The following is a 16,498-nucleotide window of genomic DNA, read 5'->3' on the forward strand; positions in this document are numbered from 1 at the left end:
ATTGGAAACCCTCAACAGTAACAGTGGGCCCTCACTCTGCTGAGATAATGATAATAATAATAATAATAATAATAATAATAATAATAATAAAGAGACACGTAGGAGCGATATTCAAAACTGATTTTATTATGTTTGTAATAGTTTGATTAACAGTCCCCTGCATATCTGTACACTAAACTACAATAATTACTCTAAATATGAAATTACAACCATTGGACAACTGCATGAAAAGGAGTACATTCAATTATATGTATATATATTTTTTAATTAATTTTTTTTAACTTATTAGTATTTCAACAGTGGGGTAGCACAAGTTCAGGGTGTCTCTAGTGCACATCGAGTAGTGAGTGGCTTCCACATCTGGAAACGCAAAAAGATGTAGTAAACCATATTTTAAATTACAGGTATGAAAAAAAATCATTCATCTCATGTTTACCTATTAATGTGCTTTCTTTGCATTGATATTGATACAGTATTATATTGGCAGGTGAGAAGCAGCTGTTGGGTGCACACGTTGTTTGTTAGATGTACATTTAATATAATTTCCAAAATAAAATATTAATTTGTACCTTTCTCCATAAATCTCATTATTATTTCTCATTACTTTTGCCATTCACAGAAAAGCCCCCCTGCTCTTTGATGTCTCCTCTGAATGAATGTCCTCATTTGTTTAATAAAAAATAATAACAATAAGTAAACATGTATTTTCCTCCATGTGGGCTAATTAACACATCACATTATTGTGTCACTTCTATCCTAGACTGATGCAAGCCACTACCAATAATATTTTCAGTAATATACTTGTTTTAAACTTCATAGTTGTAATCGTAAGAACTTCTGTGCACCTTTTCTTCCCATCACATTGTAATGCGAGCTAGCCATTTGGTTTATTACTCTTTAAAATATGTAAATCTACCCTGGCCAAAACACTGGAGTATATACAATGCTATTGATGTGCCCTATGTACAATCAAAACTGAGTCTCTATCTCTGTGATTGTACTCTAGCAAACAGAAACATCAGTGTGTCTTCAGTAGGTCTGTCTACTATTTAATCGTTTTTGTCTTGATGCTTAGGCCCAGATCTGGAAGGCAAAGAAAATAGACATTACAAGATATAACCAGACAGAAACCTGGAGTAATCACATGTGCCAGATCAGATATCATACCCGAAGAGTGTGGTCCCAGGAACCTGTGCAGAAGGCTGTCCCATCAGGGGAAACCCGCAGGGTGCTGACACGGTTCTCGTGTCCAAACAGAATAGAGACCCGTGTTCCTTTGAGAACATCCCAAACATTAATGGTGTAGTCGTTGTAGCCACCAAACAGTAGCCGGCCTGGGGAAAGAGAGGGCACACCCAAAATGTTTTAGCGGCATTATCCTTAAGCTCAGTACAAACAACGGCGAAGGTAAATATTCTATATATCGTACCACTGAGCGAGAAATCAACACTGGAGACGCCAAATATGATGCTGTCTTTGGAATAGATAGCCACTTCCCTGTCTGCCCTTAGGTCATACAGGCGGCACTGTAACAAAGGGGAGTGTTTTCATTTTTTTCTGTTTTTTTATGGTGCAGTGTAATTATGATTAATTATCTGCAGCACGCTGCACATGAAAACTGGCTTCACCAGTCAAAGGTAACATGAAGAAATCAATTCTTACTGTAGCGTCATCCGATCCAGATGCAAAAGCGTCTCCGCTGGGATAGTATCTGTTAAAATACAGACAGCAGTAATAAGAAATCAATTTTTAAAGCTCTTACATGTAAGATTTGAATACTTCTGACTTATAGCAACTCCTAGTGGTAGCATAAGAAAATGAGACTCCAGATTTTAACATTTTTGTTTGCAAACAAAAATATAGAGGCCATTACAATAACATAAAATATGTTATGATAATGCACACATGATGAGGCCTTTAAAACACTTCCTTTTAATGCGTAATTATAAATAGAAAAGGCACTCATCTTTACACTTACCTTCTCTACACTTATATTCAGGAGCCATTACAAGGGTGTGACTTACCGTACGCTATTTATGTCTGACTCGTGAGTTTCAAAGGACTGAATACACTGCCCTGAACGCATATCCCAGACATTGGCCTTCTTATCACAGCCCTGCCAATGAAAGCAAAGCAGAAAGTGTCAAAAATTTCAGTGTTTAGCCTCTTTAAGTAAGCTGTACCGAAAGCTGTGCAGAAAGTGTCCTCACCCCCGAAACAAACGTGTTTCCGGTTTCAGATGGGGCCAGATCCAGACACAACACGTCTGCAGCGTGTCCATGGAAACTCTGTAACAGCTGCCCACTCTCAACATCCCATAATGCACATGTTCCATCCCCGCTGGACGTCAGGATCTTGAATGCATGCGGCAAGAGAAAAAAAAAAAGAAGTCGTTACAGGCTATCATGTAGTTGTAAATGGACTGCCTTTGCAGTGTGACACCTCATGTGACCAGGAAGTCAAACTTGTAAATTATTAACAAAGTATGGGAGCTCTCACTGGAATATAGAAGGAAGTGATATCTGATTGAGAGAAAAATAAAAAGGTAGCTTGCAGCTACTGTTTCCACAGGCATTTTACCCATGATCCTCAGTGGTTTGTGGATGTTTTTAGAGTGTGGTGACAGTTTTCTCACCTGCATATCCGAGTTGGTGAAGCTACAAGCAGACAGGTAGTTTGTGTGCATGGCCACTGACTTCTTCTTTGCAGCTAAGTTCTCATTCTTGTCCAAAGACAGAGGATAAACTGAGCATTTATTGTCCAGGCCTCTGCAACAGAGAAGCTACACACTTTACCACAAAAACAAAATACAGAAAAGCAACAAAAAATACAGCAAAATACAACCAGATCTGGATCATCATAGAGAGTAACGCACTCACCCACAAGCTACAGCGCAGCCAGAGGGGGCATAGGCACAGGCCATCACCCAGGTGCAAGGCATTGTCACAGCATGTTCCTATAAACATCAGAAGACAAGGCTTTTGTGCTCGAGCCGCACAGGGAGAATTCATTATCCATAATCAAAGCAGAACAACTAGCTTTGGTTTGTCCCATGTAGAAAACTTTAGAAAACACTTTTACACAATTTCAGTTTTTATCATCTAACTCTGATGTCTCCTTCATAAAAACAGGACAGTTGGATTTACCATCAGCACACAATAGATATATTGATGCACAAATCCTATGTGTCACTCCTATCTGATCTAAAAAAAAAAATTCTATCTAAAGCAAACTTATTACCATCATGGAAATTTATATTATTTTTATTGTTATCGATTCAAAAGCAAAAAATACAAATATCTAAGAATACGTGACCCATGAAAAGTAAAAGTTACCTTGTTGGTGGTGAAAGCGTCCCACACAATAACTTTTCCATCCTGTATCAAAAGATAATAAAGGTTTGTACACTTTTAAAACACATGCCACCAACAACAAACTTGCTCTGCAGTCAGCTGGAAACGAGACTAGGGGTTTGTGACCTGTGAGGAGCTGACGATCCTCCTCTTGTCCTTGCACCAGTCCATGCACAGAACTTTATTCCCGTGCCCCTTCAGGGTCCTCCGGGTCTTCATGACAAACTGGCCAAGCCCCTCCACCTTCTCTGCCACCTGATGTACTGCACAAACACACATGTATATTATACATTAAACATGTCCCCACATTAACACTCGTGGCAGCAGCCAGGATTAAACTACAGCAGGCCCATCTAAATGGAGGAATATTGAATTAATCTATTTTTAATCTGCCATGTCTCAGATAGCCCGAATCACATAAAATATGCATCAGAAATGACCTGTGCTTGATTTTCACGTTTTTATTTCACACTCTTGCTTTAATTGTCATATTGTTCAGATATTATGAGTAAAATATGAGTAAAAATAAATCAATAAATAAAAAGAAAGAAAGTAAAGGAAAACAGTCCATGGATGAAACATGGATGAAAGTATTAGGCTATGAAATGGGGAGGCAAACAAAACAGCCTGCCCCCGTCTCTTGACAAATCGGTGACATCGGCGCCGATCGGATCGATAATCTGCTCCGCCAAATCCCCCATCTCCGGTAACACCGGCGATCTTTGACTTCTGGCGGAGAAACGTGAGGCTATGAGGAGACGCTCGCTGTTATCCGTCCCGTCACAGGGTAAACGCAGGAATGAATCAGGGCCTCTCCATTTTTTTAGCACTCACGCTCGACATCGTGCAGCTTCGCTCTTTCCTCCTCCAGCTTCGACTTCAGCGTCTCCGACTCCGTTTTGAGGTGAGCCAGAGTCTCGTTCAGCGGTACCTCCTGTGTCGCCATTTCAGGGGTTGGAGGGGATCTCATATATTTCCTTTGAGCAGGAAGCGATCGGCAGCGAAAAGGCTTAGAGCAGAGCTAACAGCTGATGCTGCTGTCATGACGTCAGAGGGCGAAGATGCTCCTCCAGTTTCCAGGGGAGGAGGATCCTGCATCCCGGTGATGCTGCCGCACACACACACACACACACACACAGGATGCATCCCCTAAGCAACACTACACTCAGCTTAATAATGCATTTTTTTCACGCTGCCCACATGAAGAGAAGGGACAAGCTCGTTTGCCTGAAAGGCATTAATATGGCAGAGGGAGAGGGAGAGAGGGCTTTCTGGCATTTTAATATGCTGAAATGGAGCAAAGATGTTTTCATTTTAACCAAAAAAGAATTACTGAGAAAACAAGTAATATTGTTTGTTAAAGTAATTTTATTCTTCTTCATTTTTTTTAATGAGCTGTTATGAGTTGGTGATTTGGCATGCTATTTTATAAATTCATATTACTTCATTTTCACATCTTACATCCTCTGATTCAACTACAGGACACACATATGAAAAAAATACACAGTGAGCATTTAATTAACTCATATTTTAGCCTTGCTGTATTTTAACCTGAGTATATGATAGTATAAAATAGGTTTGCATTGGTATAGCTTTAATCCAAGATAATGCCTTTATTCATTTATTTAGCATGTTATTGCAATTTAAATAAAAATGTACACACACACACACACACACACACACACACACACACACACACACACACACACACACACACACACACACACACACACACATATTATATACAGTACACAAGAATAAAATATCATTGCTATGTCGTGTTTGGTCAAAATGTTGCAATGTTATTCAGTTGTTCTTTGTTTTAAACATGTGCTGTACAGGGTTTTAATGAAAGTGCTTAAATATTTCTATCTACAATCTAGTGCAACTTTAAACAGACTGACTAAGACTCAGCATAAGGAGTAAAAATGTCAAAGGATCTATGTGTCAGATCCTGTTGAGGAAGTCGAGATGAAGGCTGTTCGGGACCTGCAGCAGCTCCAGAGCCTGTGTGGACGTGCAGAAAGGAAACGTGACCTGGAAACGATAATCTGCATCCAGCATCAGCTGTGCGGAGCCTTCGTGGTCTTGGAGCAAAGACTGGAATGAGAAATATATTGACAGCTTAGTCAACTGTATTTATTTTGGCTAGGAGGGTGTTTATATTTGAAAATGAACAGCTGGGCTCACCTGAACTTTGCGGACAAACGATGATGTCACTCTTTTTTCAAAATCGTCAATGGGCGTGTACGAGTTCAAAATTTTGACAATCTACAAATTTTAATGTTAGGTTGGAGTTTAGTGCGAGATTTAAAAATGAAAAAAAAAGAACCCACCAAAACCACATTTTAGACAACAGATGGAAGTACCTGAACGGGGCTGAGTTCAGAGCATTTTTCAATGATCTCCTTGGCATCATCATCAGTGGATTTGTTGACTTGCAGTAACCACGCAGTTTGAGCCAGTGGCTTCAAAGTATCCATAGCATTCACGTTTTGAAGTTCCTTCTCTTTCAGCCACTCTTCTAGATAACTGATGTTGCATCTGAAAAGAGAAAGCAGCTGTTAAACTAAACTCTCTTTGAGTTGTGTTCAAAGCACATACCTGATCTGCGAGCACAGACCTGATCTGCATCCCCTTCCTGCAGGAGCACATGTCCTTGCGGAGCATGATGTTGTTAAGAGTGATCGCAGCCACGAGGTAGAACAGCTGTTTGATCACTTGTTTGATGAGGCCCTGGTCCAGACTATGGTGGTTCATGGTGGAGTGGAAGACAGTTAGATGCTGGAGGATGGAGGAGATGGTGTAGGTCTCTGATTCCTCATAGAAGCTGTTGGAACGCTTCCTGAAGCCCGTCGGCTTCATGCTAGAAATCCCCTGTAGACTCTCGTGCTCCAGCATGCCGGGTACTAAGAAAGTGTAGAAGTAGGGTTTAGCTTACTCATAAAAGGATTTTTTTGGCAAAATATTACATTTGAAAAAACATTACCAATAGTGGGAGTAAGAGTCTTTTGCATGACTGAGATAAACCGATGATAGATTTGGATGGCCAGATCGCTGAGAATCTGTCTGTGTTCCGACAAATCGAAATTCTGCAAGCAGTTTTTTTTCTGGCGAGGTGTACTTTGCTTCAGGAACTCCTTTTGTTAACAGGATGGAAAACAAGAGCATTTTAATATGTATATGATATTATCAACAGACAGAAATGAAACAGTAACTACTCATTTTTTTAAAAAAAAGTAAATTTGTACTTCCTCCCCGCTGTACTGCTTCAGACAGTTGAGGAGCTGGTGGGTGTTTGAGAGCCAGAAGGACAGGAACTCTAAATCTTTTTGATGACTCTAAAACAGGAAAATGTTGTTTACATTATTAGATATAAACAATACCTCAAAATACATCAATCCATTCACCAGTCTATCCATATATATCCAGGGGAACAGAGAGGTGTTCCCAGGCCAGCCAAGAGATATAATCTCTGCAGCATGTCCTGGGTCTACCCCACCTCCTCCTGCTAGGACTTGTTTCTCAGCTACCTTAACCCCACCTATCTGGGGTGCAAAACCCCAAACGAGAATCTTGAGCTCAAGAGTTTTACTTCCTGGTTAAACAAGGGTTACAAAAATAGTTAACTTTACCACGATGACTTTCTTGACTCCACCAATGATTGCATTCATAAGGGACTTGAGTTTTGCCTCATCGTTCAGGTAGTCCGCATGGCGGATGCACATGAAGAGGATGTAAGCTGGCAGGGTCGGGATCATGTTGACCGCCACGCCTTTGAGTTTCAGATCTGCGAGGAAATCGGGACAAATTTGTCCGAGAATATGGTTTATCCATTCATCCGAGTTTTAATACCCTCACTCCTGCTCACATCCATGGATCAAATAGCTTATATGATTATTAAATAAAAGGCAGGTAACATGGGCATATTGCAGACATAGTGCAGGGGAAGAATACCCAGAATGATGTTTTCAATGAGCCTTGGTTCATCCTCTCTCTTGTACTCCAACATGCCAAGGTAATCTTTGGGAAGGGTGGATGCAGTTTTTTGCCTCGCTGTTTGAGAAACAATAAATGTGATGAAAAAGTTGAGACAGCTTGTATGGACTCGATTTCTTTGTTTACATGTGGCGCAGGAGCTCCAGTGCTACCTCTCTGTGACGTTTCGAGGCTCTTAACTTGAGTCTGAAGTTTCTTTATTAATCTGTCTTTCTGGTCGAGCAGCTCGTCAAAGTCCTGAATTAAAAGTGGAATCAGTTATTGGTTTACTCTCACTGTAACCTTCTACCCTTCGTACGCTCAACGCACCATGTTCTCAGCAGTTAACCGTGAAGTCTCCTCTCTGAGTTTGCTTTTGACCTCATTCTCCATCAGCTGCTGTCTCTTCAAGTGATCATTCTCCTCTTCCAGCTCCTCTACTCTGCCTTGAAGCTCTCTCTTCTCCCCCTCCAGCTCTTCAGCTTTTTCCTCAAAGTACCTAAAAAAAACATCCAAAATCAGGATGAACCAGATATGACCATCACTACTTTAATCAAGAAAGACATCACTACCGCTGAGTAATTTACCTCCGTTGTGAGCTCTCTTCTGTAATCTTCTTTTGAAGATTGTGAGAGATCTCTTTGTTTTTTTCTGTTGAATGACATAAAAATAAAAGAGCAAGTTAAAACAGTAATCTGCTTCACTGCGAGACTCCTGAACAAAAGAGTGTACCTGTTAATTCTCTTTTCTGCTCCTCAACAAGGCCTTCAAGCTCTTGTTTCTGTCTCTGCAGCTCTGAAACCCGCAGCTTCAGCTCCGGGATCACCTGCGAATGAAATTAAAGCAGACGTCACAGTTACATTCTGAAGCTCGCACCTTTAACCCGTGACGTATCGAATAATACGTGCAATGACATACTGAGTTTTCACTGCTGAGTCTGGACACTTCTTGGCAAATATTTTCATTGACATTGCTTTTCTCCTGGAACAGGTTTTGCAGCTTGCTGTTCTCATTCTCAAGGTGGTCCACTTTCAATTTCAAGCCCTCTACTTGAGTCTCATAGCTTTCCTTCTGCTCCCTCTGGTGGTTTTCTAGAATCCTGCCAACAAATGTGAGACATTTAACAAATTCAAGTACAGACACCCAGAAGGAAAGCTGCACGTTTCTGTTAATAAGAAAGTGGTTTGCTATGGTTGAAAAATGAAGACCTGATGGCTTTTTGTAGGCGTTCAAAGGCTGACAGCAAATCTTCAACTTCATAAATCTTCTCTGATTCGTCAGAAGTCATCCTTTGGAGAAACAATGTGTCAGATTAAATGACTAATAGAGATGAAGTGAGGAAACACAGTGCTCAAAATATCTGGATTACCCCAGAAGAACTTCCTCTTCAACAACACCTTCAAGAAGCTGCCTTGCGATCTCACTCACTTTACCTGCAGAAAACATTCAAGGCTCATCAACAAACAACTTCTTTTTCTTTACACAAAGGAGTTTGTTTTTTTTTTACATAAAATTCTATACACACCTCTTGCTTGTTCCGACTGCTGCTTCATCTTTCTCTCCATGTTATTTCTCTGATTTTGCAGGTTGTTCAGATCTCTGCGTAGCTCGGGAATTAGTTTGACATGCTTGGTGAGCTGGATGACCTGCTCCTGCAGGTCTGAGTTCGCCTGCGCCCCCTCTTCTAACTTTCTCTGCAGGATGACTCGTTCTTCTTTCAGCCTTTTTATCTCCTCTTTCAGAGTTGCCACCTCGGCCTCGTGGTCCTGTCTCTGAATTTCAATGTTGTTTTCCGCGATCCTTCAGAGAAGAAAAAGCTATCTGATTAAACCAAAGAAGCTGGGATATATATATAGCTTCTTTGGGAGAAATATTAGCTTAAATATTTGCTCAACCATGCTGTACACCAGCAGTGTTTTTCTTTTTCCCTCACACTGTCCCCAAAGTGCTTGCTCATGAGGGGAGCTATATAAACAAAATTGAATTGAATTGAATTCTGCAATTGTTATACTGGTCCCACCGCTTGAGATCAAACTGGGCTGTGTGTTGCACATAAACTAAAAGGAGTTGGAACCCCAGCTGTAGATGATAAATCTCACTTTTTAAATACTTACTTTCTAAGCCTTGCTTCATTTTCTTTTTCTTCCAGAAGGTTCCTCTTTACTTGATCAAAGGTCTCTGAAAGATTGTGAGGCCGGTCACAAATGTGACGCAAACGCAGTCACTGTGGTGTTTATACAGAAATCTCAACTCTTATTACCTTTGGCGTCTTTGGTAGAAGCTTCAAATGTTTTCTCCAACTTCTCCTTCTCAAGGTTGAGAACTTCTACTTCCTTTTGAAGTTGTGCGATTGTCTAGGCAAGAAAAACAGGTTTTCCTAAAGGATCTCAAACAGAGCGCTTCCTCTGCAAACAAAAATGCAGCAAAGACACAAACAGACTTCAGGCATCAACTTCAATACTAACCAAACTGGCATCTTCTTTAGCTTTCTTCTCTCGTTTCTCTAAAGAAGCCTTCTGGTTGGTTGATTTTTCCAGCTGTGTCTCCAGACCCTGAAGCTTTTCCATAGTTTGGGAGTGTGAGTTTGCTAAGCTTGTCAACCTTTCCAATAATCCACGATTCTCTTTGTTCTGTCAGGGAACACATTAAATTACATTATCTGCAAGAAACAAAAAGAAAATCACAGCTAAAATTTGTCTCGAAGCACCGTTACCTGCTCTTCAATCTTCTTTCTGAGCTGCTGCACCCGGTAGGAGAGCTGGACATTAAGCACGAGCCGACGCATAGTCTGAAATCGCCGTCGTGCCAGCCACGCTCTGGCATACTTCTGGATAACCAGCGCTTTGTGTTCTTCTATCATCTGAGGTTTACATAAATCAGGAGGTTACATTCAATTTGTCAACAATATTTATTTTAGTGATGAAAATGATTCGTAAACTGTCTGTTACAGACCTTCTTGTATCGTTTACGAGCTATCCAACCTCGTGTGAAGGCCTGGATGGTGATGGTTGCCAGACGCACTACCTGGTAGACCTGCCTCAGGCGGTAGCCTCTCCAGTGTCTCTGTATCACCAATGCTGCCCAGCCCTGCTTCAGTGTCGCAGCAGTCACTGTTTTACTGAAGGTTTACAAACAAAATAAGTGTATATTCATTTTATAATCTTAAGAGGAATCTTTACAGGATGCAGGTCAACAAAACTCAAACAAGTGAACGGTTCTAACCGGATTGTCCTCTTTCCACGGACATACTGCTGGAGAATGATGGCGGCCTTTCTTAGGGCCAGGTACTTCCTCCTCTGGCTCCATCCACGAGCATGTTTCTGGATGGTCTCACAGGCTCCTCGAAGTCGGTCCAGACGCAGCTTCTCGAGATAAGCTACCTGACCAGCTCTGAAGAAGATCTTTGTCCGGCCAAACTTATACTGGTTAGAGTCCTGGGGAGCAAGCCATGAGGACAAAGTGATGCACGGCCATGAATGACACTTACATTAGTGAGTGCCATATGATACAACATACGTGAATCAACCTCTGCAGCACATTCTTGCAAGTCTGTTTCTTGTCATTGAGGTCTGCCTCCATGTGTGACATTAGGATACTGTATCTGCTGTAAAACTCAATGTATGTCCACCTACAAACAAAAACCATGCCAATACTCAGCATGATGACATGGAGCTGAACATGCTATAAGTTGTAATTATGCTGCATGAACATATATATATATATATATATATATATATATATATACAGTCACCTGGATGGGTAGCTCTGTGCACTGATACGAATAGTTTCAAGGACTCCGCAGGCTCGCAGCTGCTGCACTACCCTCCTGGAGTCATACCTAAAAACATGAGAAAACACCAAAAACAGAAACATGAGCAAACACTTCAGTGACACAAGAGTGAAACATCTGAATTAAAAATTCATTAGTAATCATACTCAAATGGGAGCTTTTCATCGTTAGGCTTAATGCAGCGCACGTAGTGAGGCGTGGTCGCATTCAGTGTTTCCATGAGTAAGGAGAGGGAGCTGCGAAACTGCATTCAACAACATCGTTCAAGAGACAGAACAGAAATACAAATTCAGCCGGTTGGATAGGAAACAATACAGTATGTGAACTTCAGTGAGAATGTGAGTTCAGCCTAGAGCAAAGCAGAGAAACAGAGCAAACATTAGCACCTTATCTCCCACTGAGGTTCTCAGGTTTTTATTGGCTGGTTTCACTGAAGGCCTGGCGGGCTTCACTTTGACACTCTTACCGATCGCAGCGTTCTTCTCCTCCTCTTGGAAAAAGTTGGCCAGAAAAGGTAACTGATAACATTTGCAAATAAGAGGAATCTGTTAAAATGAGGAAAAGCAAACATAAAGTGAACATACGTGAAAGCTTTTGATTACCTTACTAGACCTCATCATGTCCACGAGTTCTTCATAGAGAGCATCTCTGTTCTTCTCGAGAAAACCTCTGCACTGATATTCCACCTGTAGAAATATGTATATAAGAAAAGAGTTCATAAAGTTTATAACGGCAGGGAATTTTTTGCTATATTGTGCAGATGCCAGGTGATTAGACTCCACCTTGTCTGCAAAGTGCTGAATCACAAAGGCCTCATTTGATAACCTGGGCTTCTCAAACATAGGGCTGGCTTGTAGGTAGTTATAAAGCTTTTGCAACCAGCTTTGATCGGTGCCTTGAGGGAACTGTGAAGCAGAAAGACGTAAAAAAAAAAGATGCTGACAATCAAGTCAAAATGCAATTTGTGACTGATAACACCAAGATCCTATTATTAATCAGATCTTACTAAACATTCTTCATCGAGCAAGTCAAGGATCCCCATCTTTGCTTCAATCAGATCGATGACAGGTTGATTGTCATAGAAATCTATCAGCGTCCATGGGATGTCCTCTTTCATGTACTCCTCTTGCTCCAGCTTGAATACATGCTGAAAAGACCCAAGAGAATAAACGTGTAAGCTGGTAAAGAGGTGCGTGTGGTAATTAGCAGTGAATGTGGAAGAAGGCATTGCTGACCAGGTTAAACTGCTGTTGAAGCTTTTCGTTTGCATAGTTGATGCAAAACTGTTCAAAGCTGTTGATGTCAAATGTTTCAAAACTGAAGGAAAAAAACCAGAATGGACATTTAAAAATGTCAGCAAAAGAAAGCTGCACACATATTGAAAAAAAGAAAAAGAAAAAAGAGTTGCGCTTGCATTACCCATAAATGTCCAGAACACCAATGAAAGCATGTTGCTTTCCTGGCACCTGTAGTGCTGTGTTTATCCTGTTTATAATGCAGTCAAACAGATGGGCATAGATATGCTTAGCTAGAGCGTCTCTGGCATTTACTGCCCGATCTTTGGGGACCGGCTTCACAACCGTTTCGGCTACCAGAACGATCCTCCGATGGCACAGCCAGCGTACGAGCCCCTCTGCGCTCACCCCCAGCAGCTCGCAGAAGACAGCCAGGTGTGGATCACTGGGCTGAAAGATATACAAATCAAGCTTTGTACATAACCTGGTGAATGATTCAAGATCGGTCGCACACACAAGTTATGAACAGCTACTCACGGGAACTAATGATTTGTCATCGCCTATGTTTTTAATCTCCACATTACCCAAATGCAGAATGGCTGCCAGAACTTTAAACACATCTGACTGAAAGTCCTCCTTCAATCCTGGAGAAAAGACGTTAAAGCTAAGATAAAACTTTAAAATCATAAAGGGAGGTTTCAGTCATGTTGAGGCAACCTTTACCCAGAAGTGAGAAGGTCTGTCGAGTCTCTTCCAAGTCCTTCTTGTCATTCACACCTTCAATGGTTATGTCACCACCCATGCAGGTGTAGTTGAACTTGTCTGCACTCTCTGCAGATGAAAGATTATATTACTGATGCTGCTTATAATAAACTACTGCAAGACTTAGTTGTGTTTTCTGGGTGAGTTAGTTTAAATAGTAATAAAACAGCAGCAGTTAAGTGTCACAGATCCACAATAAACCCTCAGTGCAAATACTTACGTAGTCTCAGGTTCTTAAACGCTGGTGAGTCTGCACAGGAACAAATCTGGTAAAATATGTGGTAATTACGCTCATTTTCTGCCTGAAACAAAAACAGAACTTAAGATTAGTATTATGGATTAAACACAGTAACGAAACTTGAAAGAATCCTGATCTCACAATCATGCATACCTGAAAGACCACTCTGGATTTCTCTAACAGGTAGGTCCTCATGTTTGCTCCGATGATCCGGTACTTCCTGTCAAAGCTGATCTCTGTGTATTTCCCAAAACGGCTGCTGTTGTCGTTCCTAGTGGTCTTTGCATTTCCTATTGCCTTAAGAGGAAATGAATTATAAGAACTATTTATAAGATTTTTTTGTGTATGAATAAATATGTGAACATTTTTGCCTGTTCAGTTCAACAGCTGTTTTGTGTAGTCTCGAGATCGTACCTCTGTTATTGGATTGGATGCCAGGACTTTGTCTTCAACTCGTGTCTTATTTGCAGATTTGCTCACAACAGCAAAGTACCTCATAGCGTATCGAGCAGACACCGTTTTACCAGCTCCAGATTCACCGCTGACTATGATAGACTGGTTCTTGTGGTTTCTGAGAAAGAAAAGGGGGATATAAACAAAGTACGCACCACTGTGTCTTGAAGCATTACTTGGGACTTACTTGGGCAGTTATTGACTAGATTTCATTTTAATGATCACCAGGACATAAACGCATGCACGCATAGCACACAACCATACAGTTGTGGTCAGGTGATGTCATGGCAATTTGGGGCCTTTAATTATTTCTTTGGACTTTTCTTTTTCCAGGGTGGAATGATTATGTTTAATGAGTTTAAAAAACAAACAAAAAAAACCCAACAATAATTAGGCGCATTTTGAAGTGAGTTTGGCTTTTCTCTAACCCCCACAGGGTCAAATAGATATACATACACTCACTCAAATCTAATAAGTGGGGCTGAAGGCTGTACATTGTTTATTATCTTAACAAGGCCAAGGTCTATTAACTTCTCATTAGTGATCATGATTGCCTACAACTGTCAGTTTCCCTTTTCCAGCATAAAAAGGATTTGCCTGACAGCACTTATTGGACTGACTAATACAGAACAGTGGGAGACTCCAATGAACTCAGTGATCTGCAGATTCCAAGAGCATCAGTTCAAACAACTGTACATAAGTACAAGTTATTTAGATGTTTTAACACTTTCTTGGTGCTGACCAAGAAAGTTTGCCCCATGCATATGTTAGTAGAGTCCTTTTAAATCTGCAGACTCATGCTCACTGCCTCCAATCTGCATACAGCCATCAGTTCTCGCTGATGTAAAACTACTATAAAACTTAAATGAGGCAATCTCAACTTTTATTTACCTTGCCATCTGTTTGTAAGCCTCCTCTGCCACTGCAAATATATGAGGGTCCATGTCTCCCATGTTCTGTCCTGAGTAGGCATGAATGATTGCATCTCCATAGATAGGAAGCTGCTTATAGGGATTTAGAGCCACCAATATAATACCTGAAATGAGGGAACAACACAGACTAAGCAAGAAACTTAACCTGCTAACACCTCAGTACTCAGTTACACAAATGGGTGACAAATTAACAAAAACGAAAAAACACAACAACAGCATAAAGTGTTTTAGTAAGGTGTTGGTTCACTATGTTGGCCAAAAATCTCTGATGACTCTTAAAGCCATAATATGTGAGTCATTATTTGTATACTTATCATGTTATTCAGTGATTCATCGTGACTGCATCAGCTGCATCAGTATCCTGTTTGTGATCACTTGGAGCAACGTCGTATGAATTTACAGTAAAAATGCATTACAGAGCCACAGGACCACCTCATTGTAAGGGTCAAGTGTGAGAGGTTTTCCTTTAATTTATCACCCATTTGTCAGTTTAAGGCTTCTTGCAGTTGTACCACAGTAGGTATAGATGATTCTGGACTCCACAAATCGCACTTTGAGATTGTGCAGGACTGCAGGTTCATGCAAGTAACTCAGAGCTGTCAGGTCATTCTCTCCCACCAAGATGTCTGGGTTTCGGAGAGGAGGGAGTTGTGGTTTAGATGGGTCAACAGTGTAGCAGTACTCCTGTCCAGTGATAGGTGATGTAGGAGAATCAGGTCAGCTGGTGCTTCTCACCATTATAAATGTAATACAGTCATATATTGAGGGTATTATTAGTCACTTTCCATTTTACTTACAGAGCCATCCTCCAGAAGCAATTCAAGAACTTTATCTCCTGAATGGAAATCTTTTACAATCTCTGCCGATTTCCACACATGTTCTTCATCTGATATCCACACTCTGTTGTACTAAAATGATTAAAAAAGTGACAAATAATTATTTCAGTTATTAATGCCATGGCTTACTGTACAAGTGACTAAAACCAATACATGCAAGAGAAAATCCACCCAATAGGAACCAATACTCCATCATATATGCTACCTCATAATATTATACTATAAAAAGATGTAGCTAAGTGTTTCGCCTTTAAATTCCTGTGGATCTGTTTGCTTTACAACCTTTCAGAGCGCTGACAAAGTTTCCATATGCGTCTGTAAACTTGCAACCTCTAGACTGTATGGAAACATGATCTTACGTGTATTTTAAAAGATTAGGCTTGTTTTCCCTCTTACCTTGGTGTACAGTTCCAGCACAGCCATGTTTGTGCATTATTTTAGTAACTTTTTTTGTCCGTGTGTTTATCACTTGCTGTTTCACCGCTTTCCAGGTTACCAACACATTTCCTCCCCGCCCCTCACAAATATTCCGGAATAACCTGTCAAGTTAGATTACAAACTCCCGATGATCTTTTTCAAAATAAGAGTCACCCTAAGGCGTTTTTTGAAATACACTCTGCATCATTACAGACGTTACGTCATCTATTTGTGTTAATTTATTCGTCTGCACTGTTTTGTATCATTCAAAGCAATTAAATTGTACTTATTATAAATTTACTTTTTTATTGTTGGTAGCCTGTTACTGTCCATTTTGAAAGAATCAAAAGATTAAAAGGGTGAAAAGCAATTCTGCTGTACAGATCAATTTTTACATTTTACTTGAAGCTCTTTCCCTGGACACCTAGATGCTGTAAACTATTAAAACTTCTCTAAATCCTCTCTGGTTAAGTTGATCCAAAATAGATTCAAATCCATGTATAA

At 40.5% G+C, this 16,498-nt stretch overlaps 2 protein-coding genes across 2 annotated transcripts; both read right to left on the bottom strand.

Annotated features, from left to right (window-relative positions):
- Positions 1-106: 106 nt before the first annotated feature.
- On the bottom strand, positions 107-4,463 carry LOC113026657 (guanine nucleotide-binding protein subunit beta-5). Its single transcript, XM_026175680.1, has 11 exons — positions 4,188-4,463; positions 3,480-3,616; positions 3,336-3,377; positions 2,880-2,956; positions 2,636-2,768; positions 2,211-2,354; positions 2,025-2,116; positions 1,663-1,711; positions 1,430-1,526; positions 1,168-1,334; positions 107-1,083 (listed from the first exon to the last, which is right to left on the bottom strand). Exons 1-11 carry the CDS (start codon positions 4,321-4,323, stop codon positions 1,072-1,074), a joined length of 1,086 nt encoding a protein of 361 aa, XP_026031465.1. The 5' UTR covers positions 4,324-4,463; the 3' UTR covers positions 107-1,071.
- A 585-nt stretch (positions 4,464-5,048) lies between these two features.
- myo5c (myosin VC) lies at positions 5,049-16,089 on the bottom strand. The gene is made up of 40 exons (XM_026175572.1): positions 15,974-16,089; positions 15,539-15,649; positions 15,254-15,425; positions 14,701-14,845; positions 13,771-13,927; positions 13,510-13,653; positions 13,339-13,420; positions 13,080-13,187; positions 12,894-13,000; positions 12,541-12,806; positions 12,357-12,438; positions 12,128-12,268; positions 11,904-12,026; positions 11,724-11,807; positions 11,508-11,639; positions 11,268-11,365; positions 11,083-11,169; positions 10,848-10,959; positions 10,554-10,765; positions 10,284-10,449; positions 10,045-10,191; positions 9,797-9,961; positions 9,592-9,685; positions 9,446-9,509; positions 8,857-9,131; positions 8,701-8,764; positions 8,540-8,620; positions 8,250-8,430; positions 8,064-8,157; positions 7,919-7,982; positions 7,662-7,830; positions 7,505-7,589; positions 7,311-7,409; positions 6,989-7,143; positions 6,605-6,694; positions 6,343-6,493; positions 5,977-6,262; positions 5,723-5,897; positions 5,544-5,624; positions 5,049-5,453 (listed from the first exon to the last, which is right to left on the bottom strand). Exons 1-40 carry the CDS (start codon positions 15,998-16,000, stop codon positions 5,301-5,303), a joined length of 5,229 nt encoding a protein of 1,742 aa, XP_026031357.1. The 5' UTR covers positions 16,001-16,089; the 3' UTR covers positions 5,049-5,300.
- Positions 16,090-16,498: the final 409 nt, after the last annotated feature.

The sequence above is a fragment of the Astatotilapia calliptera genome, chromosome 7 (assembly GCF_900246225.1).
Source record: "Astatotilapia calliptera chromosome 7, fAstCal1.2, whole genome shotgun sequence".
Lineage (NCBI taxonomy): Eukaryota > Metazoa > Chordata > Actinopteri > Cichliformes > Cichlidae > Astatotilapia > Astatotilapia calliptera.